The sequence below is a fragment of the Sander lucioperca genome, chromosome 13 (assembly GCF_008315115.2).
Source record: "Sander lucioperca isolate FBNREF2018 chromosome 13, SLUC_FBN_1.2, whole genome shotgun sequence".
Lineage (NCBI taxonomy): Eukaryota > Metazoa > Chordata > Actinopteri > Perciformes > Percidae > Sander > Sander lucioperca.
The window spans coordinates 11,921,163-11,941,505 of NC_050185.1; the positions used below are offsets into that span (position 1 = coordinate 11,921,163).

General features: G+C 41.0%; 2 protein-coding genes across 2 annotated transcripts; one reads left to right on the forward strand and one right to left on the reverse strand.

The window, feature by feature from the left end:
* Positions 1–778: 778 nt before the first annotated feature.
* Positions 779–7,727, forward strand: stk36 (serine/threonine kinase 36 (fused homolog, Drosophila)). The gene is made up of 20 exons (XM_031320428.2): positions 779–1,370; positions 1,455–1,595; positions 1,740–1,817; positions 1,903–2,033; positions 2,126–2,375; positions 2,950–3,043; positions 3,130–3,317; positions 3,406–3,578; positions 3,667–3,772; positions 3,952–4,083; positions 4,165–4,341; positions 4,421–4,512; positions 4,643–4,706; positions 4,811–4,921; positions 5,010–5,084; positions 5,191–5,308; positions 5,460–5,586; positions 5,693–5,873; positions 6,082–7,023; positions 7,362–7,727. The coding sequence occupies exons 1-20, from the start codon at positions 1,287–1,289 to the stop codon at positions 7,455–7,457; spliced, it is 3,360 nt and encodes a 1,119-aa protein (XP_031176288.1). The 5' UTR covers positions 779–1,286; the 3' UTR covers positions 7,458–7,727.
* Positions 7,728–8,515: 788 nt separating this feature from the next.
* On the reverse strand, positions 8,516–13,656 carry atf5a (activating transcription factor 5a). The gene is made up of 4 exons (XM_031320324.2): positions 13,396–13,656; positions 12,157–12,405; positions 10,666–11,866; positions 8,516–10,574 (listed from the first exon to the last, which is right to left on the reverse strand). The coding sequence occupies exons 2-4, from the start codon at positions 12,296–12,298 to the stop codon at positions 10,388–10,390; spliced, it is 1,530 nt and encodes a 509-aa protein (XP_031176184.1). The 5' UTR covers positions 12,299–12,405; positions 13,396–13,656; the 3' UTR covers positions 8,516–10,387.
* Positions 13,657–20,343: the final 6,687 nt, after the last annotated feature.

A 20,343-nucleotide genomic window follows, 5' to 3' on the forward strand; every position in this document is an offset into this window, starting at 1 on the left:
AACTTGGGATCCTTCAAGATTGTGTGTGGTCTGGTTATTACAGTCAGGTTTATCCTGTAGTGCAGCGCAGTGGTGGAAAGTAACTCATTTACTCAAGTAGGCTATTGTATTTTGGTACAATTTTAAAGTACTGATAAGTTTAGCCTAGGCAACTTCTACTCCATTTCAGAGGGATAGCCTATATTCTACCTTTTACTCAGTTACTAATTACTTTGCAAAATAAATCTTTATTTAGGCCTACAGAACATCAGCCTTTCAAATATATGGATTTGTTATAGACTACCCTGACCAACTGTAAAATGTAGCTACAGTCCTACATGTTAAGCAGCATTAATAATCGGTTTACCAATATTTTGTATAACCTACTTGTACTTATTTTGAATGTTTTGAAGTCAATTTTACTTAAAAAGTAAAGGATCTGAATAATAGGCTACTTTCTCCACCACAGAGGCAAAGGGAGACCCAGGCAGGTGAAAGAAAGGTAGAGAGGGAGAGGTTGAGAGGCAAACAGAGGAATCAGTTTAGGCTACTATCTGTGTAACGGTAGAAGGAGGTTCAACCAGCGTTTTATTGGCTATGAGCACAGGCAATACTGGGGACATATCAAATGTAGTACCAAAGAGTGTTACTTCCATACTCTTTGGTAGTACGTGTATTTTGTGTTAAAATTAGTGGATCATCCGGGGTGTGACGCCCTCGTCTCTTCCATGGATGTATTAAGAGAACGGTCTCTTCAGATGAGGTCACTCTCCAGCTAGCAGTTTGTTTCATGGTTTGTTGTCCCTTCTCAGGCCGTTGTCAGGAACGCAACAGTGGTTGCTAGGCTAAGGACCCCTGCTTGCGTGTTGTCCACAGAAGAGCCAGTTTTGACTTTTGTATTACAATTTAAAGTAATGCTTAAAATAACTGTTCGTTGTTAAAATAAGCTAACAAAATGCCACGCATACGAATTCCGAGTATATATGTGTACGGCAAGTCTAACTTCATAATGTATTTTGTTCCGTTTGTGAAACGGCAGTTTGACTTCCTCTCTAGCGCTTATCATTTTTGTTGTCACCCTATCCAAAAAGTAGTGGCACACAAAACTAAATTGTGCCGCTCTAAGTTTACATTAGCATCTACACTAGGCTGCTAGCTAGAACTTGTGACTTGTCAAGTTAAAAGTTTTAAATACAAGTATACACGTATCCTGTGTTTGCACGTAAGGAATGAAACAACCGCTTGTAGCTAGATAACGTACTATTTACCAGTTCTGTCCGTTACGTTAGCCTCTGTTTACCGTCGTCATGAACTCGTATCACGTTTTGGAGCTGGTTGGAGAGGGCTCGTTTGGTCGAGTTTACAAGGGAAGGAAAAGATTTACTGGCCAAGTAAGTCGCTTTTGATTGAATGGTTTAATAGCTTGTTAAGCCACCCCGTTTCAACGTTTGTGTAACGTTACATGTATCAATTAGGTGGTGGCTCTAAAGTTCATGCCAAAGGTGGGTCGTTCTGAAAAGGAGCTACGGAGTCTCAAAAGGGAGATCGAGATTATGAGGGGTCTTCAACATCCAAATATCGTCCAACTCTTTGACAGCTTTGAGACTGACACTGAGGTATGTTTACTATAATCTTTTGTTTAAAATACACAGAATGCACCTTAGTTGACAAAAGATTGGGTTATTTAAACTTTGATGTACCAAACTAATTATCTTTACGTCATAATCCCATGACCGTACTCCCTTATATCTTTGTAACAGGTTGTTGTTGTAACTGAGTATGCAGAGGGTCAGTTGTTCCAGATTATTGAAGATGATGGGAATTTACCAGAGAGCCAGGTATTCATTTTACAGTGCCAGAGTTCTGCCAGACATCAGACTTTTTCTCATGATCAACATGTGCTCGCTCTTCCCTTCTTCCAAGGTCCAAGAGATCGCCTGCCAGCTGGTCTCAGCTCTGTATTATTTACACTCCCATCGAATTCTTCACCGTGACATGAAACCACAAAATATTCTGTTGGGAAAAAGTGGGGTGGTGAAACTGTGTGACTTTGGGTAGGTAGATGTTAATTATTATTTCAAAGAAAAAGTAGCTGTATTAATAATTTCCACAAAGATAAACTACATGTGATGCAATCTTGCTGTAGGTTTGCTCGGGCCATGAGCGTCTCCACCTTGGTGCTGACTTCTATCAAGGGAACACCACTGTACATGTCTCCTGAGCTGGTGGAGGAGAAGCCGTATGACCACACTGCTGATCTCTGGTCTCTGGGCTGCATCCTTTATGAACTCCACACGGGGACCCCTCCGTTCTACACTAACTCCATCTTCCACCTGGTGCAGCTTATAGTGAGAGACCCAGTCAAATGGCCAGACACTATGAGCGACACCTGCACGGTACAGTACAGCTAGGTCTGCTCATGCTGTATCATGTTTGGGTCAAAGCCAGCAACTGCACTGTGTAAAGATGTCATTTCAAAAAAGGGCAAGCTGATTAACAGTGAAAAATGAAAGCCGTATCATTCAAATTTTTAGCCAGGTGGCCCAGAGCTGTGCTTAATAGCAGGACCATAAAAACAATTTTAGAAATACTGAGGTTTTGAGTCCAAGTACCACCTCTACACCCCTAACCCAGTACATACTAGGTCATTTTGAACAGACACCAAAAACCATTTCTTAAATAATTTGAGTTTTCCTCATTTTTCTTGGCTTAAAAGTAGTCAAATGTAACATTTTTGTTTCTTTTTTTCTTGTCAGTGATGTGTCACTGTCAGGTACAGAAGGTAAACTGCACTTCAGGGGACTCAAGCCCTCACATTTTAGCCAGAAATACGGAGGAAATGTCCCTGGTATCCTAAGTGATAGCTATAGAACATGCCTGCTTAAGGGAGACAATGGATTAGATTTTTGATGTATGACACACAGAATATATTGCCTTAATCACAGTGCTTATCTTATATTTCCCTTACAGAGTTTCCTAAAAGGTTTGTTGACCAAAGACCCTCAGAAACGGTTGTCGTGGCCAGACCTCCTGCACCATCCCTTTGTTGCTGATGGTGTTTTAGGTGATGCTTAATGCAAATATGCATTATTATAGTATTCTTAGGTCTGATTTTAACTGTTTCATTCCCATGTTGATGTGTTGGCACAGTGGTGTCAGACACATGCGTTTACAGCCCTCTGACAGTCACACCCAGTCCAGACATGATGGCACTGAAACTTCAGCAAGTGGCGGCAAAGACGGTACCGACTCCTGGAGAGAGCAGATTATTGCGAAAAGCCAGGGAACAGACGGACAACAGTAACAGAGGGAAACCAGTAGGCAGCGACAATGGGAAAGTGAGTCACAGAGGGATTTTTAAATTCTTAAAATGAGTCACATGGAAATTCATGGAGGAGTTTTATGCTGTTCTATATACGTTAACAGAAAAAGAAGGATGGAGTGGGAAATGAAAGGGCCAAGTCTGGGATGGCAACAGCATCCCCTAGAGCCAAGCCCCCCTCCAGTGATGTCTCTGTTACCTCCGTTCACTCGGTCATGACAGCTGCCAATCAAAGCCTCAACCCAAAGAATCAAGCCTTTGTGAGATCAAAGCACAGGTGTTTATGGAAGTTCATAATGAAGATATAATATACTACCAAATCAGATTGAGGTGTGTGTTCACAGTTATGGACATTTCCTCTGCAGGGGTCAGATCAGCAGGGACTATGAACAGGAATTCCCCTCTGTAGAGGTTGGGCCGCGACTAATGCAGAGATGCAATGAGGACAGTCAGACAACACTGCACGTTGAGGTCAGTGCTTTTTCTGCTGCTTTTTCTAGTGATAGAGACATTCACCATTAAGAAAATGTGTCTTGTTTCATAATATAGAATGCATATTTTCTTCCAGTCGCAAATCTTCCCTGGTAATAAAAAAACAGTTTGCTATCTAAAATGTGTCCTACAGTATCAATCATTTCTTGTTCTTTCAGGATTTTGACAGTGAGGATTACTGGGAGAAACTGGCCCAAGAATCTGATCCAAGCAGGCAGCAGAGAGAACTATTAAACTACAGTGCCATTATACCTCAACTTAAATCCAAGATCCTGGCATTTAAAGCTCAGGTATTTAGGTACAATTTTTAATAAAGCTAGCATAAATATATTTTTCTCTCGAAGTTTTGCATTTTTTTTTTGTTTGTTCAGCCAACAGGTGGCGTTGTTGAAGAAGTGTGGCGAATTCACCTACCGCTGAAGGTCTTATGCAACCTGGTTCTGTCCTCTGACCTCGAGAAGTCGTACCACATTGGTCATGAACTCGGACTACCCCATGTCCTCTTTGACCTAGTCCATGATGCTGTAGAAAACTCAAACTTCATCAAGGTTAATGCTCACCAATTTCAACAATGCACTATTCCTGCAACCGTATTCCTGACTTTTGTTCTTTTTCTCCCATGCTCAGCAACCATGGAGTGTGCCGGCACTTGGAGAAATGATCGTTGTGCTCATGATCTACTGGGAGAAGCACTGCGACTGGGTGGAAGAAGAGCATAGGTTTGATTATTCCTTTTCTTCACTGAAGCTGATTTAGTTGATTTGTTGAATGTTATATGTAAACAAGTACAACTATCATACATCACAGTCTTTCAACTATTGCAGCTCATCATCTGTTCTCTTACTGTAGACTGGAAGAGTTCACCAAGCCTTTTATCACAATTCTCAGTCAACCCAACTTCATTCCTTTGGCAGTAAGTACTCACTGAAGTTAGTATGCAGAGTGACTGGTAATTAATTGTGGAGTATATAGCTTGTCAGTTGTCTGACGCAGTAGATTTTGTGATCTGTTCTTTAGCCTCTGGCAGCCTCAGTTTTGTCTCTGTTGACACAACACGATGTTCATGTCAAAGTTGATATGGACAATTTAACCACCTTGCTGAAAAACCTGCTTTTGGACTCAAATGAGGTACTGAATCTGTGAGTTATTTGGCAATATTTCACAGTTTTTGAAGCAAGTTTAAAGTGATCCACAATTGTCTCCTGTACCTTGTCAGCCCCAGCTGTCTCTTCCTTCTGGCCTCGGACTCTGGGATGGCCTCCTTTCTTTACTCCTGCACACACTCTCTGAGGTCAGACAATAACTGCAATGTGTAAAAACAATTGGACTGGATGGATACCAGAGATAGACCTGCAATGTCTTCCTCTGAGATTTGCCTCTCCTTTTTCTTTTAACAGCATGAAAATGGCTCTGGATCTTCAAGTTTAGATCCAGTAATGTTTCTGGATCTATGGAAAACAATTGGCACTTCACTAGAAAGGACAACACCAGGCACGGACTTCTATTCAGCAAATGGTAAATATATATATATATATATATATATATATATATATATATATATATATATATATATATATATATGTATATGTGTGTCTTATGAGGCCCACCATATTTAAAAAGAAAACACTTAGAGTGTCGGTCTTTACTCATTTTCTTTTTACAACAGGGCTGCATTCCTTTCTGTCTATTGCGCTGGTTGTCTTCACCAAGGATCCATACTCATGCGCTCCTCTGTTGTCTGAGCGTGAATCAAAATGTGTATACACTCTTGTTCGCCTGCTGGGCACTGACTGGTTAGTGTTCCGTTTTCTTAATGTACCATTTCATTCGTACCACCAAACTTAGAGCAGCACAGCTACAACGCCTGGAGCTAACAATAACATCTTTTGTACCCTACAGTCTTCATTTGTGTGATGAAGGCAATCCTGGGAGACTTGAGGTGGATCTGAGTCATGACAGCCTGTCTGTGTTAAGCTGCCACCTGTTGTGCTTTCCATTTGCTCTGGACTTGCATTCACACACCATGTCCACGATTTTACAGTTGTATGACAGTTGTGGTATTATTGCAAGCCTCCTGCAGGTGAGGGCCTTCCCATGCTCCAATAAAGACCTAGCTGACAAACATATTTATCTGATGCAACACAGGATAACTCTTGCAATAGGCTCAGCTACACACTACTGTACATCTTAATGTCTCTGTACTTTTGTGAGAGCCTTGTGTTGTTTGGTGACGGCTGTTTGATCTGTGACGAGTTGTCTGAATGATTTTGTTTTTTGTGCTTTGGCAGGTAATTCAAACTCTTCCTCCTCCGCTATTAGAGCTGCCTCTCTCCCTGCTCAGCCGTATGCTCCTGTGTGACCCCGAGCGCTCTGTTTCCCGCCTCGGAAAAGCTGCTGGTGTTTTTTTTTCGCCACCCAAAAACAGCCAGCTCACTGCCTCCAAACACCAGACTCCGCGAAGCAGAACTGCCAGCTCTCTGCTCTCTGACTTGCTGCAGCTGGATGTGCTGTGGGATTCTGCCGTGGAGCTCTTAACTCTGTTGTCCCAAGTAGCACGTTGTTCCCCTTGGCCCGCCCGACTTCAGCTTCACCTTGAAGAATCAGCGCTGCAACAGGCGCTGGCTCACTCTAATGACCAGATCAGGGCTGCCACATGCAGACTTTTGGGAAATTTGTATCCATTCAGGCCTCCTACACTGCACACCCTGCAACCTGACATTTTCAAAAGCATGATAGACTGTCTTGATGATTCCTGCATGGCTGTCCGGCGGATGGCTTGCAGGGCAGTCGGGAACTGGTTGGGATATATTGCGGCAGGGGCAGGTTTTAAAATGGGTAGGTTCAATGGCAAGGGCGGTGACACTACAGGGCGGGACGAAGGGAAGGAACAAAATAAACACACGTGTTCACAAAGTGATGGTGCAGGAGATTTGGCCTCTATAGTAGAACAGGGAGTGGCCGATAAGGAGTGGCGCAGGTGGATAGAGGAAGCCAGGAGGACGGCGGCCATGCTGGCGCCTCTGATCACTGACCCTGATGCCCTAACACGTCGGCACTGTTGTGCAGCCCTGGGAAACCTAGTAAATCTTGATGGCGCTGTGTCCTTGCTGTTGAAGGAAGACATGTCCAGCTTACTTCTGAGAGCCGCATGCATGGATTCCCATAAAGCAGTGAGGCAAGCTGCCATAGAAACCCTGTGCCTGTACAGCGAGCAGGACGCAATACGTCAGGTAATAAAATGAACAGGTTACAGGACGGCAGATGTCTGTTTCTGTTTTTAGAATTTCGTTAGAATTACTTTTTTGGAATTGTTACATGTAATTACAAAATATACAACATATTAGCTGCAAGATTACATTTAGTTTCTATATGGAAGAAAACAATTCACACTACTTTCCTTTAATGTTTTCAAGCCACGCTTATATTTGTTTACCCGTCATAGTTCATTGCACATTCTTTCATGGGTTATACCTGTCATGGGTTATACTTGTCATACTTCTGTGCATGTACTGTAAACATGTATACAAATGTTTTCTAGTTAGTCACTTTCTTTTGCATATATTTGAAGGTCCTGAGATCCCTCGATGCCAGCAAGAAACTTCTTCAGGCTTCGCAACATGCACCTCCACAATGTGACTATCATCAGCTCATCAGCCAGCTGTAAGTGAGTCCAGTTCAGTAGGAATGATAGCAGATTTAAATGCCATGTGTAATTAATTCTTCTCCTTTCTTACTTTACAATACATCTCCCTTCTGTCTTAAGCAGTGTGAGGTCTACACAAATCAAAATCATACCCCATTTATTATTGTTCTACAGTTGTTTTATTTAAAGGTGCAAATAAAAAGTAACTTTTCTTAATGGATATCTTTGTTGGCACAAAACAACTAAAACTGTGGCTATGTGTTGAAATAAAACAGTTTGTTGGTACTGTTATCTTACGTGTCATTTAATCACCCCAGTTCAAATTTCATAAGAAAAAAATATTGTAACTTTCATCGAAATACCATACTTCGGCAGATTGACTTTTTAATTGGAGAAACTGTTATTTTTTTACATTTCATACTCCACAGTAATAATCACGACATGTTATAAGAGCAACAAATAGGTGGGGTAATAAACTTTGGCATTGGAAATGTCTCTCTGGTTGTAGTTTTTAGACACTTTGGTTGTGTTCGGGTGTAGCGCACGTCATAGATGTTTAGAGATCGTGTTTTCTTACCCGAATTGACCGTTTAAAGGTAGAAGGTGTCGTCTGTTTGTACGGATTTTAAAGCTTTTTGAGGCATTTTGATAAAAATAAGATCGCCTTGATTTATTGAACTGCCGGGCCACTGCGAACAGTATTTTTGCAAAGCATTCTTCGGTGGGTTGGACGTTAATTGTTCATTCCTTTTTTAAATTCTTCATTTTGCAGCGTAAACAGGACTAAACAAGAAACGCTCGGCTCAATAATGCTGATAATATATAATAATTCCTCTCAGTAGTTGTGTGGGCCGCGGGCTCTGATCTAAAAGGAGCGCTTGTCGGCGTCCATCAGGGCCTGCAGGTTTGAACTTTGCTTTGCCTAAAAACAAGGATTTATTACATTAAAAAAAGGCGCGATTTGTTTTCAAGATCGATTTGACAGCGGATTGTTTGATTATTAAAACAGTCGGTGCAGGTAAATAATTCCCAGTCAATTCACCAACTCGGAGAGGAAACCTGAAAAAACCACAACGGACTGAGTTGATGACACACTTTATTTTTTAAAGGGAAAAACAACTTGACGGCACACAAAGGAAATATGCATTAAATTAACATGAAATTACAAAGCGGTATAATGTGCTGTCACATATTTTTGGTTTTAACAGTCGGAGTTGATAGTACACCGCAGGAAGGTCAAACAATGTGACATGAATTTCTTGCCAAAAAACTGAATAAAACATTGCCAATGAATGTCTATAAGTCAGCGTTAATATCCAAGATTGTCTTAAAATTAATATGCATAGAAAAGAAAGCTATCCTCAGTATGGGCATGTTTAACAGTAACAGTGGTTATTTGTTTCGCAGCAAATCAAATTGGAAAATAATGTATCCTCTTACGCCAACGCAAACACTGCAAAAGCCTTAACAAATAACCTACTGAGATTTTTTCAGTTAATTTTCTACAATGGAAAGGCTAACACACTTCACTCCCTGAACATACAAAAGTTGTTACAAATTAGTGCAGATCAGCCAGAGGCCTATACAACTTATTGCCTTAACAAGCACTTTAGAGGAAGAATCCCCGACTTATTTCTGAAATCCTACATTTTCTACTTTGTTTATGGAAAAACATGCAAAAGGAGGCTGCTAAAACTCCACTATATTTGTACATAAGGAAAACCTCATTTCTTTTTTTTTTTACATCAGGAAAACCTCAATAGTGAAATCTTTACCATGTAAAATGAAGGACAGAAGTCTCCTGCCATGAATCATCCACCGGCATTTGTAGGACAGGAGGACAAATTGCATATCCTGAGCTGCAAAATAGATTGTATAATTTGCCATATGCAATAGAAGAACATTTTACAAAGTGTTACAAAAACAACAAAATGTCAGTTTCCACTTTCAAAACAGTATAAATGATAAACTAGTTATCTTTTGGTCACATAATCTATGATTTGGATGTTATGCTGGAAACAATGGGTGATTTGTTACATTAAAGTAATGCAAATGGGGGGGGAGCGCAATTGTAAGTACAGTAGACAAAATAATGTTTCTAACAAAGCAGGGAAAAATGTATATGTATATAAATAAAGGAACTACATGCTCAAAACATCCAAATCCATTTAACTATATATATATATATATTGGGCTGCGTTAAACCTCAGTCAATCAAAGGCTGCACTAAAAAATTGGAATAAAATGTAACTACAGTTTTGAGACATTTTTGCTAAGGTTGATGACGAAAAGTCTTTTGCTCTTCTGTACATCAGCCGTTCTTTCTGCAATTGTAAAAGTCAATACATCTTCAAGCGCAATTCTAATATTTTTAAATATTCATAGCAATTGAAATAACATTTGCTGTTCAAGGGAGGCGAGAAATCATTCTAGAAAAGTATTTGGTGTGAAAGATGTGTTCAAAATGAAATGATGCAGTTTCACATGTTGACACCAACAACATAGTATTTGACGACTTCAACTATCAAAAAGGGTGGTACAGTAATTGTAAATAAAACTTTAAAATAGAAAAACAACATGTTCTATTGCTGACATCAATTCCAATGTAAGGCTGTTAAAATATTAGACCTGCATAATGAATAACGTTACTTATTCAGAGATAACCGTATTTCAATTAGTAGATCCACGCAGTGTGAGATCTATTAAAAATGATTGTCATTTAAAGCATTGCAATGCCACAGTGCAGGCTCAAGTGATTAGAGTGCGAAAGCGATGGAAGCATTGGATAGTGTTGATTTAAAATGTAAAAAAGAATTCACATTAGCAAAGCATGCATTTACCCCGCCCGCAATGAAAAAAAAACATTCTATTCTGCACAATCTTAAAGACACAAAAAAGCGCCACGTTTTCCCTGTTACACCTTCTTAAAAGGTACTTGCAGGAGCTCAGTGTTACGCTGTGGTGTCCTGCTTGAGCCTTTGGCTGCGGGCCTTGTAAACTTCAATCAGCAGGTCTTTGACATACTGGATTTCACGTTCTACAGACTCTGCCTTGTCTCGGAGCTCCCGGTTCCTCCCTTCAAGGCCATGCAACTGTTCCTCCAAAGAATCTAGCTCCGCCCTTTTTCGCTGCCGATACCTGCATTAAGCAAAACAAAGATTAATTGCAGTTCTTTACCTGTGAATTCATGTTGAACGTTATATTTCATCAAGCAGAAGCTAAAACTTACCTGTGTGCGGCAGTTTTGTTCTGATCTCTCTTCTTCTGTTTGCGCTCGCCACCTTCAGCCGGAATGAGGTCCTCTTCGTATTTCATAGCACAGTGCTCCTTCAGCCTGCATGCTTGTCTGTGCCCCGAAGACTCCGAGTTCAGACTCTCCCTAGCCATTAAAAGACACTCTGGGCCCTGATCCTCCAGGAAATTACAGTGTAAATCATGTTGCCCTATCTGATTGTTGGAATGATGTTGACTCTCTGATTTCAGCTGTTCGTTGATGTTGCCTAAGAAGCTATGATAGGCCTCAGACTGTGGTGTTGCTGGAAGATAAAAACCTTCACTGCTGTCTGTTTTCCAAGAAACGGTGGCTTTTGTCACCTCCACACTACTTTTGATACTATTCAGCACTTCGTTGTTACCAGTACCTCCGCTGACCTCCCTCATGCTATACATCAGCAGATCCTCTTTCTTGTGCGGGACATCAAGTGATGCACCGAAGCCAAATCCACCACCAACAACCTTTGCACCACCTATGACATTTTGACTGAAACAGCAATTTTTCTCGTCTTTTGGTAAAACGGCACATCTTCTGACCTCGACTGCACTACCCAGAGAGTAGCTTTTCTCTACCAGCTGCTCGTCCTCTACACCGTCATAGTTACCTGTAAGGGTCACCGTTGAGTTACCTAAGTTACTTCCTTTGGAACTCAACAAACTGTTGTTATAGCCTTCACTGAACCTTACACCATCAGGAAGTCTTTTCCTAACACACCCAGTGGGGCGACTGCAGCTGTACGGGGCGTGTCTTGGAATTTTGGATCGCCCAATGGGACCACCACAAATACTCAGCAGGTCCAGTTCTCCGGTTGCCAGGGTAACAAGGAGTGGACTGGATTCCGATTGGTTGGATGTAGAGTATGATGCATATGGCAGCTGACTAAATGGCTGAGGACCCGCCGGCAGTGGACCCCTGTCGCATTTTCCCAGCCTGGGCCCTTTCTCTGGCAGTGGTTCAGACAGAAAGTAATCCTCTAGTTGGGCAAGTTCCTCTTGCAGCAGAGAGGTCATGACCTCCAAGTCAGAGGGCACCTGGATATCATTCTGAAGGGGTGAAGGGGGAAGGGAGGCATTGGTGGAGGAGGGAGGGGAAGGAGGGTTCGGGAGGTACGAGGAGAAATCCACTTCTTCCGTCATCCAGTCAGTGAGACCATCACCTATCGAGGAGAGGGAAAAAATGCAATTGTTAAAAGCTAAATAACAACGTTCATGCAAACATTCTAAAAATATCAATCACCCAACATTTCAAGTAGCAGTTTTCCAAAGGCATAATCTGATCGACAATAGTAAATGCAACGCAAGATTTTTTCAAAATATAGTTGCAGCATAGCAACGTATTAGGCGTAGCTAGTTTTTTACTTACTGTTCAAGAAGGACGAATGTGCTGCAGTGCCGAGCCCACCTGAAATGGGGAAAAATATAAAAAAGCGTACTCGCTGCAACTCACCAATTAAATGCTGACTCTCCTCTGACACCTCCCCCCTGCACCCCTGTGATTGGCTGTGGTTAGCCTGTGGGTGAGAGAGAGCGAGGGGGTCTGCCGGGCAGACATGAAGAGTCTTCCAAACAGGAGCTGATGTTGCCATCATATTGTCTGTTGGTGCTTTGATTCAGTCCAAGTCCAAGCATATGCTGAGAGCAAGCAGGGTCTGACAGATGGGCCACAGAGAGCACGGATGGGTGAGCATAATGAAACCTGGAGGGTAAACAGAAACATGGATCAGAAACATGCTGCTAAAAAGATGCAACTTATTCACTCGACCAGGAATCAGGAATGTCACTCTTGCTGCCCTCAGCAAGATTCTCAACATGACTGAGTCTGTTGACAGATGGGTTACAATGAAGAAATCACCTGCAGATCAATATGTAAGAATCATGGGCAATAAGAAAATGAATGCTCCAAAACAAGGGTAATTTATATAAAATATCAATTATTATAACTGTATGACTATAAAACTGTATAACTATAAAACTGAATCAAATATAAATTATTTCAAAAACCAAACCTCAGAATTGACATAGTAAGTGAGACACTAGTGGTAGCTGTGGTCCTTTGAGCTTTGAACTCCCTCAAAGCAAAATGCACTTGAAGTCCTCAAAACACGTGGGACCTAGTGACGTTGTTAACAGCCCAACTGTTGTCAAGAAGAACGAGAGTAACTCTCTAAGTGAGAGACACCCTGATCATTAAATCGGATTTATGCAGATCAGCTGCTTCTAATCGCATGTTCCTTTTGAATTAATCACCTCTGTTTGACCACTTAAGCAGTTTAGTTGACAATAATGTTGTATTTAAATTGAAACCTGGCAAGGCAGGCAACTGAAAGTGAGAGAAATGTGTTATCTCCACTGTACAGAACATAGGCTGGAGCATATACATTTACATTAAATATCATACCATCACATAACACAGCTATCTGATATAGCCTGTTAACGCTGCACAATGTTATCAAAGCAATCCAAAACATACCCAGAATGAACACCTTAAATGAAGATTAAATATTTAGGCAAATAATTGAGGATATCAAAATAGAAGAAATTGTATAAAGCAGAGAAACCAGCCAAAGAACGAACCGCTCCGCAACTGTAATCACTTGTGACACACAACCAGATACAACAAATACAATACAAAACAGAAACGAACTTGATACAGCTGTATGGATAGCGAGTAGAGACTTTGACTTACTCCATTCTTGCAGAAACAAGGTAGCACTTTGGGGTGCGTTGCTAAAGCAAAGCACGATTTATTTTCGGGTCCAACAACTTCACGAGTTTAAAGAGCCATATTTGAGCTCGGAATATCCGGGACAGCGCAAAAGGACGAGTTGTTGCTTTGTGGTCGACCTGTAAACTGAGGAGCTGCTTAATTGTGAGAAAGCATCAGTTCATTCACACCTAGCAACCAACTGCGTCACCAGGACAAACCGTGCTGCCGAGTGTATCCCTCCGCCCCCACCCGCCGCGGCTCATCTAAGGACGTCCCACAAACTCACCGCTGGGCTCCGTTATAAAAGTAGCCTACATTTACTCGTTCCTTAATGCTGGTTTCAAAAGTACCACCATCCCTAAGTATGTTATGATTAGTTTCCTACATTACTGTTGTAATACAGCCACAACATGAGGATTGCTTTCAAAATAATAAAAAAAAAAAAAACGGAAGCCTAATTAAAAAGGAAACATAACCGAAAAAAAGTTAATAGAAAGGTAACCAATGTAACAAAAATAAATGAAAACAGTGTAGGCTATAGTCGACTGTCCACTGACAGCTAATGACATATCTTTAAAAGCTCAAGGTGTGTTTAGTCAGAGAAGAAACACTAATTCAGGGTCAATTATTCAATGAAACTGTTGACATTTCGAAGCGGAAAGCAAATAAGTGGTTCTCACTTGTTATAGTGATATCATCTCAGTAGTAATTCGAAAAGTAATCACAATGTGTAACGCGTTAACATAGAGCACGTTAAAACCTTGTCATTGTTTTTTCTATAACTCGTGTTGTAGAGGCAGTACCAGGGAAATAGTAAGGGCAGTAGGCCTACGTCCGTTTCTAAGCTCGACGACGTAACATAGATTTACGTGAACACGGTTCTCAAATACGCACGAATACAGTTCCAAGTCTGTACTTTATGTGCCATGGTATTGTTTTGAAAGGGGTCTAGTTGATTCACAACGCACTTTGTTGTTCAGTTAGAAGTCTGTTGCATCTCCATTGCATCAGTGGTCCATGCTCAGAGCGATTGGCTGCGTGTACTCAGACTGCCGTTCTGTCATTGGTTCGATTCGGCTACATGTGAAATTTGATTGGTCTTTGGTAGGCAAGGCAAAGCATCACTGTTTTGTTATCTTTTTTTCTGCAATGCAGACTGTGCACATGTTTCAGGTAAACAAACCGGGCGTGGATATCCATACTGCAGTTTTTAAAGCTGAGAAAAGCTATCTGTGTTACAGTATTACCAAACAGCTTGTGGTAATCAAGTCTGTCTGACTGATTATATTGTTGAGAAAACTAAATAAGAAAGCATGTCATTTAATCCTGGACTTAAAAGATAGAATAGGAATCCATGTTGTCATAGGCATGCAGTCTCTTTGTGTTATTATTTTGCAATTGCTCTATTGCAAATATGTCAAATCATGATTTCATTTTCTTTGTTTGTTTTTTTGCTAATTGAATCAATAGCTGTCAGCTCATATGGGAATCAACTAGGACATTGTTTGATGAAATGACACTGAGTTAGTGAATAATGGAAGATAAATTATTCACCCTTTGTTGTTGTTACTTTGAGAATCCTTATTTCCATGGCTAATTTAGTGAGACACAGCTGACAGAACCAAATTGATTTACTGGTAATGACTGTCAATTACAGTTATGTGAGTATGTGAGGAATATCGCTTTGTTTTTCTCCTTTCAGCAAATCCCGAAGCTGAGTGAATGTGCTGTTCTCCTGTCTCCTGTTGCTATAGTAATAGCGGACACTGCCCCCTATTTTAGACTTGTTTTCTGGTTGCTGTTGCCATGGGATTTCTCTCTCTCTCTCTCTCTCTCTCTCTCTCTCTCTCTCTCTCTCTCTCTCTCTCTCTCTCTCTCTCTCTCTCTCTCTCGCTCCCCCCTTTCCATACCTGCTGTTTTCCTTCCACCTCACCTCTGTTTCGGCCCCCCTGCTTGTTCAACTATTCCTCCATCTCATTTGCTGAGTTGCATCTCATTATCATTTTGTCAAAACCAATAGACTTATTTCCACTTCCGCTGAATTTGCATATTGACTAAACACTAGCGTCTAGCCTCTAATAGGTAGATTTGTCCACTGAGCAGCATGTCTGTATATTGAGTGAATTTCAGGAAACCTCTAACCTGAATTGATTGCACATAATCACATTCTCCTGAATGGCTACAGAGGTGTTGTTTTCACACAAAGGGAAATGTGTCCTTTGAACAGAGTTAATCTACAGAAACTCTGTAGGTTATTTTGAATTTGAGTAACATGCTCTGAGTCAGACTCTGATATACACATAAGTCCATCTGTTTTAATCTGAGTCATTTAAAGGGACAGCCCTGTTACAGAGGAGCTATTCAGCAAAATGCCCACTGTGTGGTAGCTATCATATGAGTGGAGCTTTGAGAGATTTGTAGAAGGGCAACCTGATGCAATCTGGATAAATGTGGTTGTAATGGAGACCAGATTGAGATAGTACTATAGTATCTGGTGAAGATGGAGAGTCTCACAGGAAATCGCTGACTGCTCTCTGTGTCTGTATTAATTGGTCCACTGAGGGCCTCCTGCATCATGGGAGAGAAATCCAAGGTGCTTCTCATGACAGCGCTGCTGCGTTTACCTGTCGTCTTCACTATGAAGTTCAATTTCCTTTGTCATTATTTAGGAAAAGATGTAAAATGTGTAAAAAAAAAACAAAAAAAAAACATATGCGGCAAAATACATTTAATTCTCCTTCTTGCTTTTGATAATCCAATAGGCTCAGTGTCTCAGAGCAAAATCTGGATTATTACAATTTCCCAGGTTGTTGACCTGATCAGATATTTTTGAGATATATGTATTATCATTTTCTACAGCGAGACAAGGCTGTCCATCAATTGATGCCCAAATACATTGTCTGAATATTGTGTACAAGGCAAGAAGTCAAGAAAAAGTTGATGCTGCATGCCAAATGCACGTATGGCATGTTAGTAAGAGTTACACCATCATTTCATCATCATCTCTCAGAATTTATTGTCCTCAACTTTTGCCCCTCTTTGAACATACGATGAAAACATGGAATTCAGTTACGACTTGTGAATGGAAGCCTCTCAGGGGGGATTTGTGGATGTTTTTGTGTGTGTGTTCAGCCTACAAATCACTCCCATTTGTTTGGCACGAAAACCGTTAATCAAGTCTCAAATAAGTGACAAGCGTGGTATAATTTTCATTTACAAATGGTATCTAGGCTAACTTCATTTGCATTTAGCTTTCACAGGTGTGAACCAGTCAGTCACACAGTTATGTTTATTTACTACTCTATTTCTCATGGACTTTGTGGTAAATAAGAGGTGTTTGATGTAAAGGACTACAGTGTCTGTTTTTTCCCCCTTTGGAATGTCACAGCTTTTAGGAGAACACTCCTGACTATCTCTAAAGGCCGTTACAGACCAACCAGACGGCCGACCGTTGGCAGAAAAGGCAGTTGGACTGATCAGTCTTCCCGAGTTGGTCAAAAAAGTGCCCCGGAACACACCAAAGCGACGAGACGTAATATGTCTCCATAACAGCAGGCGGCGCTAATCTGTATTGTCGCCCAAAAAATGAAAACCGGCGGCTGATTGGACGAACGTGTCACGTGGGTCTGGCTGCTGCTTCCGGATTTTGGATTTTTCAACCGGCCATTAATGGCAACTCATTCAGAATACAATCTCGTATTGTACCAAAATAGTTCACCGAAACGTGTTTCTGAAAACATTTTAAGTGAGAAATAGGCCATGCAGTTGCTGAATCTGTCTTCATTTCAGATCGACAAAGGTCAGTTTAAAAGATTTTCATCAGATTTTGAGAGGCTTAGTCACGGACGTCCCGCTTGCCATTTCCAGGTGAGTCCCGACTGCCCTGTTTCCGACTGAGCATGTCAGGTCGGCTAAAATGAAGGCCGACAGCTCCTCCAACAGACGACGGCACGGAACACTCTGAACAGACTCGAGTCACTGACCTCGCCAGACTGTCCCAACTGCCAATTATCGGCCCGGTGTGTAGCTGCCTTTACTCCTGAAGGCATCTTGAAGGCACACAAAGCTCAGCCTATACTGACCTGGCATGGAAAAAAATGAAACCCCATATTGTAAAAGTTAATTGCAGTATCAACTGGTTGATAGATTGGCACATATTGTGGATGTAAAAGTAAGTGTTGTATAAAAAGTCTGGGAGGAAAAACTCAACAAAAAACAGAACAACAGAATAACCAAGATTGTGAAAAATGAATCAAGGGTCGCAGATTTTAACTCAAACTTGCTTTTCGTGCATCACTTGTGTTCTTCAAAATGTTAGCTCTTTAAGGAAACAAGTCCCAAATGGTTCCTCAGTGTCATTTGCAGCACTCAGGCTGTGTCATAAAGAGCCAGTTACCCCAGAGGCTCAGCGTCTATCGCCTTTGAGCTTTACACAGACGATATTCATTCCAACCATAATATACTTCTTGCTCATAACACAGCTTATGCCGTTCATTCCTCAGAGCTTCACTTAAAGCAGAACAGTTGGTTTTTCCGCTCGCTGCCATCTTGCCAGTCAAAAAGAGTCGATCTCCGAATGCAACGTAACAGGGAGGAGAGTAAAGATGGAAAGCTCCTAAAGCTTAGTTCCATATAAAGGCACGGATCATTTTTTGTATTGTCGTTAGTGAAAAACAATATTGACCTTGTAGTTGAAAAGGGAGCCTGATATAAGGATGACATTTCCTCCTACGGAGTCCGTTCATTCGCATTCGGAGATCGACACTTTTTGACTGGCAAGATGGCGGCGAGCGGAAAAAACAACTGCTAACGTGAGTTGTTCAAAACCTTTCTTTAGTAAACTCTGTGTACACAAACAATGTTCTCAATACTCAAGTTCATGTGTAGAGCCCCTGGTGATACTTCGAGCAAAGTTTCATGTTGTGTCGAGCCTTCTTAGTGTTTTAAAAATAGCGATTTTGAGGCTAGCATAAAAGTGCCCCTAGCACTCCCATTCAAAAGGCCATTTGACCGAAAACGAAAATACAGTCAATCTTAAAAGTGGCGCTTCTGTCCTAATTATGCTTTTAAACGAAAGTTTGACTCGGGTACATTCACAAAAAGACCCTAGGTTGCATTTTGGCGAGAGTTATGCTTTAACTGACACTCAACGTTTTATTTTTTTTAGATTGACACTGAACTTTAAAGCAGAAGGGCCATAGGTCGGAGTCAAACCGGCAGCCACTGCGTCGAGGAGTAAACCTCTATATATGGGCGCCTGCTCTACCAGGTGAGCTACCCAGGCGCCCATGGAGCTGATAGTCTTTATTAGCTTTGTAACAACTCATTTGGCAATGGCTTAAATGTAACGGACATTCATTATTATAAAAATGTTACGCACTAAAGCTTTAAACTATAAATCTATTTTCATACATCACCAAACTTACTGAGAGTACCCCAACGGTATTCCACAAAATGATGATGTAACAGACAAGACACTTTAAAACAGAACTAACATTAAGATAAAGCGATAACCAATCCTTTACTTTACTGTCTTTAATATGAAATGTGTTAGTATTGTTACAATTTGAAGTTATTATCTAGGTAGGACTGAACATGTACAGTATAATACTAAAGTTTCACACTGCAATATTGGAAAGTACTTGACTTTTATGGCTGCTAGCGAATGGAATAAAAAATAATACTATGGGGTGCAGTCGTGATATTCACAATGTTTTTGTTGGCCTCATTAGGTCAGTGCTGGTGCTCCTGCTTATTCTCCCCTCTGGATATTTTTCAGATATCATTGTTGTGCTTGCCATGGAATCCAAAAACATGTTTCTATTTATTGTAATTTAATGATTTGTACATTGTCTACCCTATTTGGAATTCGCGACTGTCATTTTACATTGCCTGCAAAGAGAGTGAAGATTTGTTCAAAGCGGTACACATTAAGACTGGAACTTTCACTGGTGTATCAGATGCATTTAGTGAAAGCTTCTTTCATCTGCTGTGTGTGTGTGTGTGTGTGTGTGTGTGTGTGTGTGTGTGTGTGTGTGTGTGGGGGGGGGCATGTTCGGGGTTGGGCAGGAGATTTTTCTCTTTAATCTCCTAAATTACTCTGAACTCACATGTGGATGTGAAAACTTATAAATTATAAACGTCTGTGCTGAAATTGTGAAGGATGTGGAAGTCTCTGACAGGTGATGCTATTAACTCACCCTCTTAGCAGAGAGATTTCTCCATTTCATCAGACTTTTTGAGCTTGTTTTCAGACAAGGTTAATATCTCCCATTAATGTTGACAAAATCATGTGAGATCCGTACTTATTCCCAGCCCAACCTATATCTTATTTGTGCTCTAAAGGCCTGGGGGAAAGGCCAGTCTGTGGGTGTGAAAGTGAGGGGAGATCACCCATGGTTCATTAATATTTCACCAACAATAAGGCTGGGTGTCACTCCTGCTCATCACCACGGTAATGAGCTCACACTGCCCTCTTAAAGATCTCTTTATTATTCAGCCGGGTGCGCCAGAGACTCAAAGATACTGAAGGGCACGATGTGTGAAAATCTCTCTCAAGGTTAGAGAAACGCAAATAGTGTGAACGTTGTCAATGAAGCTGCAGACAGATATAGTCCTCTCTAGTGTCTGAGTTCAAAGTAGGAACCTTTCCCTGTACTGAACTGTTCATTTTAATAAAAATCCCTAAACATAACATGTTTTTCCGAATAAATATTAAATAAATAAATAATTTTCTAAACCGGGGAATTAAAAATAAACCTTTCAAGTGCTGAATCTAATTGGTACCTGTCAGGGGCAAGGTGTGTTTCCCTGATTAACTGCATGTCTGTTTAATATTCCAGTAATTGCCTGCAATAATTATTAATCACACAGCCAAAGTCATATATTATCATCTATCTGCACATGCACCTCTCTGTCATTGATTTG